At 44.7% G+C, this 15,562-nt stretch overlaps 1 protein-coding gene across 3 annotated transcripts in view; it reads right to left on the bottom strand.

Moving 5' to 3' along the window:
- Positions 1-15,562, bottom strand: part of esrp1 (epithelial splicing regulatory protein 1) — a 101,928-nt gene that overhangs the window by 22,260 nt on the left and 64,106 nt on the right. For 2 of the 3 annotated variants that reach the window (XM_063042500.1, XM_063042511.1), the window contains exons 12-13: positions 14,226-14,424; positions 9,116-9,281 (exon numbers count right to left, since the gene is read on the bottom strand). In XM_063042500.1, the coding sequence (XP_062898570.1) occupies positions 9,116-9,281; positions 14,226-14,424 (365 nt within the window). The remainder of the gene's footprint in view (positions 1-9,115; positions 9,282-14,225; positions 14,425-15,562) is intronic. The other variant, XM_063042506.1, reaches the window with a different exon arrangement.

The following is a 15,562-nucleotide window of genomic DNA, read 5'->3' as shown; positions in this document are numbered from 1 at the left end:
TGTTGTGCTGACCCTCAAACCCTGCCTCCCATATAACCCACCACCTTAAGTTCCTCCATATACCTGTCTAGTAGTCTCTTAAACTTCAGTAGTGTATCTGCCTCCACCACTGACTCAGGCAGTGCATTCCACACACCAACCACTCTCTGAGTAAAAAACCTTCCTCTAATATCCCCCTTGAACTTCCCACCCCTTACCTTAAAGCCATGTCCTCTTGTATTGAGCAGTGGTGCCCTGGGGAAGAGGTGCTGGCTATCCATTCTATCTATTCCTCTTATTATCTTGTATACCTCTATCATATCTCCTCTCATCTTCCTTCTCTCCAAAGAGTAAAGCCCTAGCTCCCTTATTCTCTGATCATAATGCATACTCTCCAAACCAGGCAGCATCCTGGTAAATCTCCTCTGTACCCTTTCCAATGCTTCCACATCCTTCCTATAGTGAGGCGACCAGAAATGGACACAGTACTCCAAGTGTGGCCTAACCAGAGTTTTATAGAGCTGCATTATTACATCACAACTCTTAAACTCTATCCCTCGACTTATTAAAGCTAACACCTCATAAGCTTTCTTAACTACCCTATCTACCTGTGAGGCAACTTTCAGGGATCTGTGAACATGTACCCCCAGATCCCTCTGCTCTTCCACACTACCAAATATCCTGCCATTTACTTTGTACTCTGCCTTGGAGTTTGTCCTTCCAAAGTGTACCACCCCACACTTCTCCGGGTTGAACTCCATCTGCCACTTCTCAGCCCACTTCTGCATCCTATCAATGTCTCTCTGCAATCTTCGACAATCCTCTACACTATCCACAACACCACCAACCTTTGTGTCATCTGAAAACTTGCCAATTCACCCCTCTACCCCGACAACCAGGTCGTATAAAAATCACGAAAAGTAGAGGTCCCAGAACAGATCCTTGTGGGACGCCACTAGGCACAATCCTCCAATCTGAATGTACTCCCTACACCACCACCCTCTGCCTTCTGCAGGCAAGCCAATTCTGAATCCACCTGGCCAAACTTCCCTGGATCCCATGCCTCCTGACTTTTTGAATAAGCCTACCGTGTGGAACCTTGTCAAATGCCTTACTAAAATCCATATAGATCACATCCACTGCACTACCCTCATCTATATGCCTGGTCACCTCCTCAAAGAACTCTATCAGGCTTGTTAGACACGATCTGCCCTTCACAAAGCCATGCTGACTGTCCCTGATCAGACCATGATTCTCTAAATGCCCATAGATCCTATCTCTAAGAACCTTTTCCAACAGCTTTCCCACCACAGACATAAGGCTCACTATCATTCCATCATGGCTTACCCAGACTATCCCTACTACCTTTTTTGAAGAAGGGGACAACATTAGCCTCCCTCCAATCCTCTGGTACCATTCCCGTGGACAACAAGGACATAAAGATCCTAGCCAGGGGCTCAGCAATCTCTTCCCTCGCCTTGTGGAGCAGCCTGGGGAATATTTCGTCAGGCCCCGGGGACTTATCCGTCCTAATGTATTTTAACAACTCCAACACCTCCTCTTCCTTAATATCAATGTCATGATGAGGTTGGGGGAACGACATCTTATATTCTGTTTGGGTAGCCTCCAACCTGATGGCATGAAGATCGATTTCTCAAACTTCAGGTAATGCCAGCCCCCTTCATTATTTCCCACCCCCTTGTTCCTCTCTCATGTTATCTCCTTGCCCACCCATCACCTCTCTCTGGTGCTCCTCCCTCACCCCATTTTCCTTTCTTCCATGGCCTTCTGTCTCTTTCACCAGTCAACTTCCTAGCTCTTTACTTCATCCCTCCCCCTCCAAGTTCGCCTATCGCCTGGTGTTTCTCCTCGGCCCCACCTTTCAAATTTACTCCTCAGCTTTTTTTTCCTCAAGTTCTGCCGAAGGGTCTCAGCCTGAAGCATCGACTGTGCTTTTTTCCACTGATGCTGCCTGGCCTGCTGAGTTCCTCCAGCATTTTGTGTGTGTTGCTCTGGATTTCCAGCATCTGCAGATTTTCTCTTACCTGTGACCCCGGGAAGACAAGAAGCAGAGGTTGACGGGTTCTTGATCAGTCAGGGTGTCAAAGGTTACGGGGGGGGAGGAGGGGGAAGGCAGGAGAATGAGGTTGACAGGGATAATAAATCAGCCATGATGGAATGATAGAGCAGACTTGACAGATTGAATAGCCTAATTCTGCTCCTATGTTTTGTGGTCATATGGTCTTATATGGGTGACATATATGTACTTTGATAATACATTTACTTTGAACTTTGGGCTTTATTTGTAGTGACCCTGGGTCCCTGGGTTATTTTCTGACACCTTCCCTACTTGGACTGACACCATCATCAGGATGCAAGGCTCTCAATATTTATTGCTTATTTATTATATATTTTTTCTTTCCTTTTCGTATTTGCAGAGTTTGTTGTAAATTACCCCCTCTATTATATTGATGTTTTCTTAAAACTTACTGTCAAAATCAGAATCAAGTTTAATATCACCAACATATGTCATGAAATATGTTATGCAGCAGCTGTACATCGCAATATATAATAAAATCTGTAAATTATCGCAATATATAATAAAATCTATGAATTATAAGTACAGTATATGTATAAAAAATTAAATTAAACAAGTAGTGAAAAAAGAGAGAAAAAATAGTGATGTAGTGTTCACATGTTCCATGTCCATTCAGAAATCTGATGGCAGAGGGGAGGAAGCTGTTCCTGAACCATTGATTGTGTGTCTTCATGTTCTGATATCTCCTGCTTGACGGTAGCAATGGAAGAGGGCATGTCCTGGGTGGTGGGGGTCCTTAATGACAGATCTGGGGAGGCCATAATGGAGCTGGCTGAGTTTACGACTTTCTGCAGTTTTTCTGGTCCTGTGCAGTGGCCCCTCCGTACCAAGTAGTACAAGGTAGTAGGTGGTAGGTGGTAGGTGAAATCGGAAGGGGAAGGGGTGAAGTAAAGAGCTGGGAAGTCAATTGAACATGAGAACATAAGAAATAGGAGCAGGAGTCGGCCATCTGGCCCATCGAGCCTGCTCCACCATTCAATAAGATCATGGCTGATCTGGCCATGGACTCATCTCCACCTACCTGCCTTTTCCCCATAACCCTTAATTCCCCTACTATGCAAAAATCTATCCAATCCTGTCTTAAATATATTTACTGAGGTAGCCTCCACTGCTTCATTGGGCAAAGAATTCCACAGATTCACCACTCTGGGAAAAGCAGTTGTAAATAGGTGAAATTTGTTGAAAGAGATAAAGGGCTGGAGAGGGGGGAATCTGATAGGAGAGGACAGAAGACCATGGAAAAAAGGGAAGTGGGAGGAGTGACTATCTGCAAATACTTTTTTCAAGGTCAAAGTCAAATATATTATCTAAGTACGTATTTGTCACTGAATACTACCTTGAGGTTCATTTCTGTGCTGGAATTTACAGGAAAATAAAGAAATACAATAGAATTTAAGAATAACTGTAAATAACAAAGACTGACAAAGTGCAAAAGAATACAAATCATGCAAATAAAAGCTCAAAGTTGAAGTTCAAGTTCAAAGTACATTGATTATCAAAGTCTGTATGCAGTATACAACCCTGAGATTCATCTTCCCACAGACAGCCACAAAACAAAGAAAACCGTGGAACCCTTTCAAAGAAAATGTCAGACCCCCCTCCCCTGCGCAAACGGCAAAATATAAACGAGCGAAAATCACAGGATATAAAACTCCAACCCACAAGAGTCATGGAAATAGTCCAGGCATATTCAGTTCCAGTTCAGTTCTAGTTTAATCTAATACTGTGTCGTTCATTATCTGTGGCCGCCCCAATCAAAATCACACAAAAAGAATTAATAAATAATACCGAGATCATGAGTTGCAAGGGTCATTGAGAGAATTCGTGACTGGCTGAATTCCAGCATCAGGCAGAGAAATATCAGCAGCTTCTCAGGGCATCTCATTTTGTCAGCGTACAAGCAAGTGCTTGTTTGCTATTGCTTAGAGGGTCAAAATTCTTAACATTACAATGAAGTTAACCAGGCTGGTTTACTCGCTGAGGTTTAGTCATTAACTTGCCCTTTTTAAACAAATATTTTTATTTTTATGACTTTTTCATGCTCATGAATTTTAAAATAGTAACTGAAGATAATAATGGCCATTAAGCAGCTTAGCTAGAGGCACATTCAATCAGTCCAAAATAAACAACTGGATGCTTTCCTCATTGGTATTGCAGTGTTGGCTGAGTTTTAAAGACCACCACAGGGAATTATATTCAGCTTTGAGGTGATGTTTTCACATTGTTGTGCCTGTCAGCAAAAGCTACCAGAGAGACCCGCAGCTGGTAGCGTAGAGGTCTTTATTGGGCACACACAAACCAACAGTGTTTGGAGTCACCCTGGGAGCGGCTCCCTAGCCCAGCATTACAACACAGGCTGGTGGATATTGGTAGCTCTGGCTGAGGCATTTGATATTGCGGTATTCACCGAGCTTGGCAACTCGTTTGCAGACATTTTCATCGCCAGTCGAGGAGACAGCCTCAGTGCGCAGTTGATGGTGTGTCTCTCTGGGAGTGCTCGTGTTTGGATAGGCAAGCAAGTGGGGTCTGTATAAACGTGAGCACTCGCAGGGAGTGCAACAGGCAAGAGGAACGTTGGTAGGCCCCGGCTTCGCCTCAAGGACCTCTGCAAGCGTGACATGAAAGCCTTAAAAATCAAGGATACAGCAGATGACTGCAACAAATGGCGAGGTGCTCTTCAGCAACGCCTAGACTGAGGCAAAAGAGCAATTCTGAGTCAGTTTGAGGAGCGGAGAGCTGAACGGAGAGCACAGCAGACAGCGGACAATTCCATGATGCCTACACATGCAGCAGCTGTGGCAGAGCCTGCTGTTCCAGGATCAGCCTCAATAGTCACAGTCGACGCTGCTCGACAAACCGGTGACTACCAGAGGCGCAGTACCCACAGTCGACCACGACCGACGGAGGCCACACTCCCCCAGGGAGAAACACCAACAACTGCACACTCAGAGTGTCACCTCGACTGGTGATGAAACGTCTGCAAACTAATCGGTGAACACCACAACATCAAATTGCATCGTATTTTTATATGTTAAAGATCAAAGGTAACAGCAGGACAATTCTATACTTACAATGCATTCATAATGCTCCTTCCAGTTACATATAACTTCCAAACACCTAGATCTTCACACAACAGTCCAGGCACCCAAATCGAATATTGATGTCTCCTGTCTCCGGGCTGAACTAATGCATAAGCCAAAGTCTCAGGTGAATGGGGTGTTTCCTGGTTTGCAATCAACCCCAGTCTGCAGCTTCAGGAAGACCATTGTTCCCAGCCGCATTTTGAATTCAATCTACAGTCTACATTCAAATCTGAAGACTGGTTGCTGTTGAAATTATTACTTGCCGTATTCCATAACTCCAGAATACACCCTAACACATCAAAATTGGAAAGTTTTGAACTTAAGTGAGCTCTGCTATATGAAACCGGAACTTTACAGCTGAACAGTGGATTGACACATTTGGCAATTGTTGAGTCCAGGTATTTCAGAATCAGAATCAGGTTTATTATCACGGACAGATGTTCTGAAACGTGTTGTTTTGTGGCAGCAGTACAGTGCAATACAGTGATAGATACTTCATTGATTCCGAAGGAAATTACAGTGTCACAGGAACATTACAAGTGCATAGAAACATAGAAACATAGAAAATAGGTGCAGGAGTAGGCCATTCGGCCCTTCGAGCCTGCACCGCCATTTATTATGATCATGGCTGATCATCCAACTCAGAACCCCGCCTCAGCCTTCCCTCCATACCCCCTGACCCCCGTAGCCACAAGGGCCATATCTAACTCCCTCTTAAATATAGCCAATGAACTGGCCTCAACTGTTTCCTGTGGCAGAGAATTCCACAGATTCACCACTCTCTGTGTGAAGAAGTTTTTCCTAATCTCGGTCCTAAAAGGTTTCCCTTCTATCCTCAAACTGTGAACCCTCGTTCTGGACTTCCCCAACATCGGGAACAATCTTCCTGCATCTAGCCTGTCCAGTCCCTTTAGGATCTTATACGTTTCAATCAGATCCCCCCTCAATCTTCTAAATTCCAACAAGTACAAGCCCAGTTCATCCAGTCTTTCTTCATATGAAAGTCCTGCCATCCCAGGAATCAATCTGGTGAACCTTCTTTGTACTCCCTCTATGGCAAGGATGTCTTTCCTCAGATTAGGGGACCAAAACTGCACACAATACTCCAGGTGTGGTCTCACCAAGGCCTTGTACAACGGCAGTAGTACCTCCCTGCTCTTGTACTCGAATCCTCTTGCTATAAATGCCAGCATACCATTCGCCTTTTTCACCGCCTGCTGTACCTGCATGCCCACTTTCAATGACTGGTGTATAATGACACCCAGGTCTCGTTGCACCTCCCCTTTTCCTAATCGGCCACCATTCAGATAATAATCTGTTTTCCTATTTTTGCCACCAAAGTGGATGACTTCACATTTATCCACATTAAATTGCATCTGCCATGAATTTGCCCACTCACCCAACCTATCCAAGTCACCCTGCATCCTCTTAGCATCCTCCTCACAGCTAACACTGCCGCCCAGCTTCGTGTCATCTGCAAACTTGGAGATGCTGCATTTAATTCCCTCATCCAAGTCATTAATATATACTGTAAACAACTGGGGTCCCAGCACTGAGCCTTGCGGTACCCCACTAGTCACCGCCTGCCATTCTGAAAAGGTCCCGTTTATTCCCACTCTTTGCTTCCTGTCTGCATAGATACAAATATCAGAAGAGAAGCAAGAAAGAATTTAAAAGGGTTACTTCAAACGGTCTAACAGGAGGGGGTCATCACTTCCCTGGCTATAGGTTAACTCATTATAGAGCCTAATGGCTGGGGGTAAGAATGACCTCATATATCGCTCTTTGGAGCAGCACAGTTATCTTAGTCTATTACTAGAAGTGCTCTGCTATTCAGCCAAGGTGGTAAACATTGTATAGAATTGCCAGGATTTTCCACAGGGTCTAACAAAGCCTCCAGTGTGTCCAGTTTGACTTCTATAACAGAGCCAGCCTTTCTAATCAGTTTATCGAGCCACGTTGATGCCAATGCCTCAGCACACCACCACATAGAAGACTGTAATGGCGACGACAGACCGGTAGAATATGTGAGGGAGAGGCCTGCACACTCCAAAGGACCTCAGTCTCCTCAGGAAGTAGAGGTGACTCTGGCCCTTCTTGTACTCAGCCTCTGTGTTGGTGCTCCACTCAAGTCTGTCAACCAGGTCCTTATCGTCAGTAGTAACAGGGAGCAATGCAGGCTTAGTCTTCTTAAAGTCCATCGCCATCTCCTCTGTCTTACTGATGTTGAGCTGCAGATGATTCAGCTTGCACCATCGGACAAAGTCCTCCTTCAGCACCCTGTATTCATCCTCCCATCCTCCCTTTAAACACCCAACTATTGTTGAGTCATCAGAGAATTTCTGCAGATGACAAAACTCAGTGTTGTAATCTAAAGTCAGAGGTATACCGGGTCAACAGGAAGGGAGCCAATATAACCCCCAGTGCTGCTTGTAGCCGTGTGTGATACACAGCTCTGAAGCCATACAAACTGTGCTCTGCCAGCCGGTCGTGGGCGACTCTCCACCGTTAGGCTCCACGACAGTCGCAACCACGCCAAATTCCCTCGGAGACAGCAAAAGCACCAGATCGCTCAGTTGGCCCAAAAGCACATTATGAAAACGTAGATTACAGGCTCCAATTGCACACAGATTAGTAGTAGAAGTATATTTAAAAGAAGGAGAAGAAGACGTAGTTTCGTGAACTGTCTGCAGGACATTGCCGTTGGTCGCTGGCACCATCTTGCCACACTTCAAAAATTGATAATATCCTTCCGCCTTTTATGCCAAATAATTACTTCACTGGTATGAAAAGATAACTAACACTACAGGTGATGTACTCCATTACAACTTGACAACATATCAGTCTGTGAATCCAGTCATCACTATTTTGCAAGTGACCATGGTGACCTGAAAATAATTAGATATCTATACTAACGAGAAAATCTGTACTTCCCAACCAGTGAATCAGTTCAGAGACTTGCCTCACCTGGTTGTAAGCTGCTGAGCAAAAGAAATGCCAGTAGCTTAATGAACATTCCCAATCTCAGGGTCGAGAGCGAATCCAAAACAACAAACAGTCTTCAACAAAAAGGAAACAAACCGTTTCAACCTCTGAAGTTAAAATCTTGTGAGAATGCCTCTGCCTCTAGGTCTCACAGGCAGCTGGGGCCCATCAGCCACGGTTGGCAGCTCATCTAGGAGAAGAAAAACTCTTGATCTCAGAGCTCCGCTGCCTTGCAGCTATGGCCCCTCATTGGGAAGGCTTCATGAGTAAACCCCAAGGAGAAATCTGGAGCTGGCGTCCCTAACTCAGTCCTACATTGAGTTCAACGCTGTCTGGCAACTCCTGGTGCCAAACTGTATTGGTCTGTGCTGTTCCTTTGGACTCAAGGGCTGTGTGGAGAGGGGGAGCTTGTTACATGGGCAACAGCTTGCTCTCCATATCCTACTGCCCAGGCTTGTATATACGCAGACAGCTGGGACTCAACAACCATGGTCGACCCTGACCAATGGAGGGCCTCGGACCTCTACCTCCACACCCTCTCAAGCCCGTGTTGGTGGCAAAAAATATTTCAGGTCACCTCGTAATCTCTTGCTCAGCATTTTTCACACAAAAAAAAACAATCTTTAGCCATTTGCAACTCTCCATGTGATGACAAACAAATAAACGGGCACTAGCTTAGCCCCCCACCCCCAGCTTAGAGAAGAGGTAAGAGGGTGGCCAGAGAGGAGAACAGAAGAAGAGGGAAGGGGGTGGAGAAAAATTACCGGAAGTTGAAGAAATCAACGTTCATGCCATCAGGTTGGAGACTACCTAGACGGAACATGAAGTGTTACTCCTCCAACCTGAGAGTGACAGCATTGTGGCAAAAGATCAATGTTGGGATGGGAACAGGGATAGGAATTAAAATGGTTGGCCACTAGGAAATTCCATTTTCACTCATTACCACAGACTTTCTGCTGGAAATTCTCACCTTGGGTAAAATGCTGAGTAGTTCACGTAGAGCTGCACAGTGGCTGGATAGAATGCTGTTGGCGGCTGATGAACTCGGGGTATGACCAAAACGGGTTGCTGACAGATCTCAGTGGAAATAACTGATGCCTGTGTGGGATACGCAGCAAATGTAGAAGGTGACAAGCCTGAAAAGGAAGACAAAAACATCCACAATGAGTTCCCAGTTACAAAGGGGTGTACTGTGAAAATACACAGGCATACACACACACACGCAGGAACTCAACAGGTCAGGCATCATCTTTGGAGAGGAATAAGGAGTCGACATTTCCGGCTGAGACCCTTCATCAGGAAATACACTGCTGATTGAGAATTAGGTTTAATATCATTGGCATGTCAAAAAGGCATGCTTTACAATTGTGACGCCGGTTTCAATATGCAGATAGATTGGAAAAACTAGGTTGGTGCTGATTTTGGATCCCAAGAGAGAGAATTTGTAGAATTCCTATGAGATGGGTTTTTTAGAGCAGCATGTGGTTGAGCCCACTAGGGGATCAGATATTCTGGATTGGGTGTTGTTTAATGAACTGAATTTGATTAGGGAGCTAAAGGTAAAGGAACCCATAGGAGAGAGTGATCATAATATGATAGAATTCACCCTGCAATTTGAGAGGAGAAGCTAAAGTCAGAAGTATCAGTATTACAGTGGAGTAAAGGGAATTACAGAGACACAAGAGAGGAGCTGAACAAAGTTTTTTTTAGAAGGAAACACTAGCAGGGATGACAGCAGAGCAGCAATGGTTGGAGTTCTGGGAGCAATTCGGAAGGCACAGGGTAGATACAACCCAATGAAGAAATATTCTAAAGGCAGGATGACACAACCATGGCTGAGAAGGGAAGTCAAAGGCAATGTAAAAACAAAAGATAGGACATATAATAGAGCAACAATTGGTGGGAAGTTAAAGGACTGGGAAGCTTTTAAAACCCAACAGAAGGCAACTAAAAAATTCATAAGAAGGGAAAAGACGAAATATAAAGGTAAGCCAGCCAATAATATCAAAGAAGATATCAAAAGTTTTTTTTTCAGATATATGAACAGAAAAAGGGAGGCAAGAGTCGATATTGAACCGCTGGAAAATGACACTGGAGAGGTAGTGGCAGGTGTCCTTACTGACAGATACTTCCTTTTTGAGGCATCACCTTCTATGGTGTCTTGGATACCGGGGAGGAGAGTGCCCATGGGGGAGCTGACTGAGTTCACAACTTCCTGTAATATCTTTCGATCCTGCGCAGTACCCCCCCCGCCCCCATACTAGACGGTGAGGCAGTCAGTTGGAGTGCTCTCCATGGTGCATCTTTAGAAATCTGCAAGTGTCTTTAGTGACATAACAAATCACTTCAAACTCCTAATGAAATATAGCCGCTATTGTTCCTTCTTTGTAACTGCATCAATATGTTGGGCCCAGGATAGATCCTCAGAGATGTTGGCACCCAGGAACTTGAAATTGCTTAGTCTCTCCATTTCTGATCCCTCGATGAGGACAGGTGTGTGTTCCCTCATTTTACACTCTCTGAAGTCCCCAGTCAGTTCTTACTGATATTGAGTGCAAAGTTGTTGTGACTCCACTCAACTAGCTGAAATATCTCGCTCCTGTACACACAAGGGTTCTCAAATTGCAAATGTCAGGCCACTCTTCAAAAGGGAGAGAGGCAGAAGAAAGGAAATTATAGGCCAGTTACCCTGACCTCAGTGGTCACAAAAATGTTGGAGTTTGTACCATATAACTTATTATTTAATACAGGCAACACACACAAAATGCTGGTGGAACGCGTTCCACCAGCATTTTGTGCATGTTACTTGAATTTCCAGCATCTGCAGATTTCCTTGTGTTTGCGTGTATAATATAGGACTACTTTATGTTGTACTAATACATCATATTGAGCATGCGCTATTAGGCGCGTATGGATCTGTATATATGTGTGTTCAGTTCGGTTTTAGTCAGTGAAGAACCCTGTTGATTTAGCTCCCGTCTCCAGTGTTTTTATTAACGATATTGTTGTGTAAACAGCCACAAACACAACAAATTGGCAACGAGGTTAATGAACCTATATTGTATCGAAACACCGTGTTATAAGTGATAACGACACTCGGAAGAGGAGAGCAAGGCCATGAGTCCGAAAGGAAGCGGGAGCCACAACACATCCAGCCGAGATCACAGCCGGTGCTGACCTCAGGGGCTGAGGGTCTGCTTGACCCAGAAGGGAGATTAAAAAAAAGGAGCGACACACACATCTAGCCAGAGTACGCTTGCGACGCTAGTAAAAACAAAAGTCATGTGAATCAAAAAGAAAACAAGGGGCCAGGGCTAAATTCACATAACAAGGATAAATTAACATAACAAGGATGGCGTTAATTGGAAACATTACAGTATTTGATAGTCGCATTGAAGACTGGGCAGTTTATATTGAAAGAATAGAGTTATATTGTGATGCTAACGATGTTAATGAAGAAAAGAAAGCCAGCATCTTACTTAGGCTATGTCCACACTACGCCAGATAATTTTGAAAATGAAGCTTTTTCTCTTCGTTTTGACCCTCTGTCCACACTAAAACGGCGTTTTCATCCCCGAAAACGGAGATTTCCAGAAACGGTCTCCAGAGTGAATAAATCTGAAAACACCTAATATCCGTTGCAGTGTGGACATGGTGAATGGAGCTTTTTAAAACCGCTGTCATGACGTGCCGCAACAGATGGCGACAGCACGGCATTTCATTGTTTTCTTCTTCTTATTATTATTATTACTTTATTGTCGCCAAACAATTGATACTAGGGTGTACAATCATCACAGCGATATTTGATTCTGTGCTTCGCAGAACTTAACAATTTCAGAACAGACGGCAACGAGACTGAAGCCAGAAGAGTTAGAAATGTACTCACCAAATACTTTGACCCATAGCTTACTGAATAAATAAGTATACTCACTTTGCCCTGTTTTCTGTCCTTGCTGGTATGAAGGTGGCTTACCTATTTAAGCAAGTACTTCTCTGACAGTAGATGTTAACAGCCTAATGTAACATTGTATGGAAATACAAGATAACACTGATGCAGACATGTTTTATACATTTAACAGGGTGCTTTATTAATGCAACAGAGTTAGTCAGTTTTTCAATGTTCGTCGTCAGCTGGGTCATACTGTCCGTGAACTCCCTGTCGGTTGCCTCCATACGCTCCAGCATTTGTTTTTTTTAGTTTTAAGTCCTCCTGCGCGAGAGCCAAGAGCAATTCCTTTTAAGTTTTTCTATTCTGTAACTGGGCAAATGCACACCAAGTATACCATTTCCTCCTCGCTTGTTTTCTGTGTGTCCTGTGCATGCCCAGTAGAGGAGATTCGCCCAAATATCCGTCTAATGCGGACAGAGATATTTTGAAAAATGCTTAGTGTGGACACCTGTCGTTTTTACTCGAAACCAGTGTTTTCAAAATTATCCGGCATTGCGTGGACGTAGCCTTAGTGTAATGGGCACGAAAACATACGGCCTGCTGCGGAGCTTGTTAACCCCTGAAAAGCCAGCTGACAAAATGTTCAAGCAAGTAGTAGACACTTTCCAACAGCATTTAAACCCCAAACCACTGGTCATTGCTAAAAGATTTAAATTCCATAAACGGAATCAGAGCAAAAATGAAAGCATTTCTGAATATTGTGCTGAATTGCACAAATGATCAGAACATTGTCAGTTTGGAGCTGGCCTATCAGACGCATTGAGGGACAGGTTAGTGTGTGGCATGCACTGTGAAATGCATGTGCACTTTGACCCCTCCTTACCTATCCGACTGGCTTGTGATGCCTCGCCCCATGAGATAGGAGCTGCGTTATCGCACAAGTTTCCAGATGGCTCAGAAAGACCAATAGCCTTTGCATCAAGAATGCTAACTTCAGCTGAATGCAACTACGCACAGATTGACAGAGAGGCCCTAAGCCTCGTGTGGGGAGTCAAGAAATTCAGTCACTTCCTGTATGGTCAAAAGTGACCAGAACTGAGCACAGTACTCCAAATGGGGTCTGACCAGGGTCCTATATAGCTGCAACATTATCTCTCAGCTCCTAAACTCAGTCCCATGATTGATGAAGGCCAATGCACTGTATGCCTTCTTAACCACAGAGACAACCTTAGCTGTGGAGTCCTTGAAAGTGAGTCTATAGGTTGTGGGAACAGTTCAGTGGTGGGGTGAGTGAAGTTGAGTGATGTTATCCACGCTGATTCAATAGCCTGATGTTTGAGGGGTAATAAATGTTCCTGAACGTGGTGCTGTGGGTTCTGAGACTCCTGTACCTTCTTGCTGATGGTGGCAGCGAGAAGAGAGCGTGACCTGGGTGGTGGACGTCCCTGATGGTAGGCAGCACTCTGTGTAAGTGTGCCCGATGGTAGGGAAGGTTTTTCTTGCCCTAGTGCAATGCTTTTCTGCTTTAAAAACTCTCCTGCACAGATTTCTTTGTAAATTTCTCCAAATCAAACAAATTGCACAAATCTGTTATTGCCAGATATTTAAGAGATCATTCAAATCCATATAAACCTTATAATATTAAAACTGTTTTCTGAAATACAGAAACCACCCCAAATGTAAGTCACACACACACACACACACACACACACACACACACACACACACACACACACCAGAAGATGAGTTATTTTGAATAACTCTGCCATGGATGGTCCCCAGCCCGGCTGTGAAAGGAGGGAGGTTGGGCATGGATCTAGCAACCCCATTCATAAAAACCCAGAGCTACAGAGACACTGACAGAAGCTTCAAAGACCTCATCTCTGGGAGAGGAAGGATATTCACCCTGAAGATATATGAAGTCTTGTTGTGAAAGCTAAAACCACAGAACCAATCACCTTCCAGCCAAGAACAGAGGACTTTGCAGGCTGCTATCGGCAGTCTAGGCCTCAGTAGGGGTGAGAAGGAGGAGAAGAAGGAGGGGGAGGAGGAGGAGGGAGAGGAGGAGGAGGGAGAGGAGGAGGAGGGGGAGGAGGATGGGGAGGAGGGGGAAGGGGATGAGGGGGGTATCCAGGATAAATCACCTACCAGGACCCCACATAGAGAACCACTTACATGGACACAAACTTACATGGTAACTTACACGGCGGAGGTGACAAGCCATTTCGAGTTAAAGTGCCACCCATTAACACAAAGTTCATTTCCTCAGCTGAACACTGGAATGCTTCAACGTATCTGTCCTTCATTGTCCTTTTGTGACATTTCTGAGAGCTCAGGAATGCTCGATCCGACGTCTTCATCTGGATAAAGGCATCACCTGAAGGACGGCCCTGCAAACAACAAGATGTGACTCTCAAGGCATTGGTTATAGACGATAGAGCACCACAGCACAGCACAGAGCAACACACACAAAGTGCAGCTCAGGCTGCATCTATGGAAAGGAATAAAGAGTTGATGTTTCGGGCCAACATCCAGCACAGTACAGGCCCTTCAGCCCACAATGGTGTGCCGACCTTTTAACCTATCTTAAGATCGATTTAATATTAACCTACGCTAAAATCAGTCTAACCCTTCCCTCCCACGTAATCCTCTATTGTTCTATCATCCCAGTTAGTAGCGAAGAGTTTCTGACGAAGGGTTCCGGCCCAAAACATCGACTGATCTTTTCCATGGATGCTGCCCGACCTGCTGTGTTCCTCCAGTGTGTTGTGAGAGTTTCTTTAAATGCCACTGATGTATTTACCTCTATTACCACCCATGGCAGCTTGTTCCATACTCTCACCACTCTCTGTGTAAAAAAACCTATGTCTGACATCCCCCCAGTACTTTCCTCCAACACTTTATAATTATCATCATCATTACATGCCATATCCAATGACATGGACAATCATGGTCTCATGACTATGATTGTTCTTGGCAAATTTTTCTACAGAATTGGTTTGCCATTACCGTTTTCTGGGCAGTGCCTTTACAAGACAGGTGACACCAGCCATTATCAATACTCTTCAGAGGCTGTCTGCCTGGTGTCAGTGGTCACGTATCTAGAACAGCAGCTCGTACGACTATCCACCACCTGCTCCCATGACTTCACGTGACCCTGACTTGGGGGCTAAGCAGGCCCAAGGGTGACCTGCAGGTTAGTGGAAGGAAGGAGTCATAGAGGGCTACAGCAGAGAAACAGACCCTTCAGCCCATCTAGTCTATGCCAGATTGTCTTTCTGCCTAGAATCGTCAACCGGAACTTGCACCATCAACGTCCAGAGCCCTTCTATCCGAATACCTATCCAAACTTCTCTGAAATCTTGGAACCATCTGCAGGAGGCTCCCTGTTTATGACCAGATAGACAGCAATGGAAGCAAAAAATGTGCACTTGTCTTCAGTACCTGGCAAGTATGGCAAACACAAAACGCTGGAGATCATAAGACTATAAGACATAGGAGCAGAATTAGGCCAGTCAGCCTATCGAG

Source organism: Mobula hypostoma, chromosome 1, assembly GCF_963921235.1.
Source record: "Mobula hypostoma chromosome 1, sMobHyp1.1, whole genome shotgun sequence".
Classification (NCBI taxonomy): domain Eukaryota; kingdom Metazoa; phylum Chordata; class Chondrichthyes; order Myliobatiformes; family Myliobatidae; genus Mobula; species Mobula hypostoma.
Note: the sequence above shows the minus strand (reverse complement) of the source record. Positions and strands in the feature narration are given on the sequence as shown.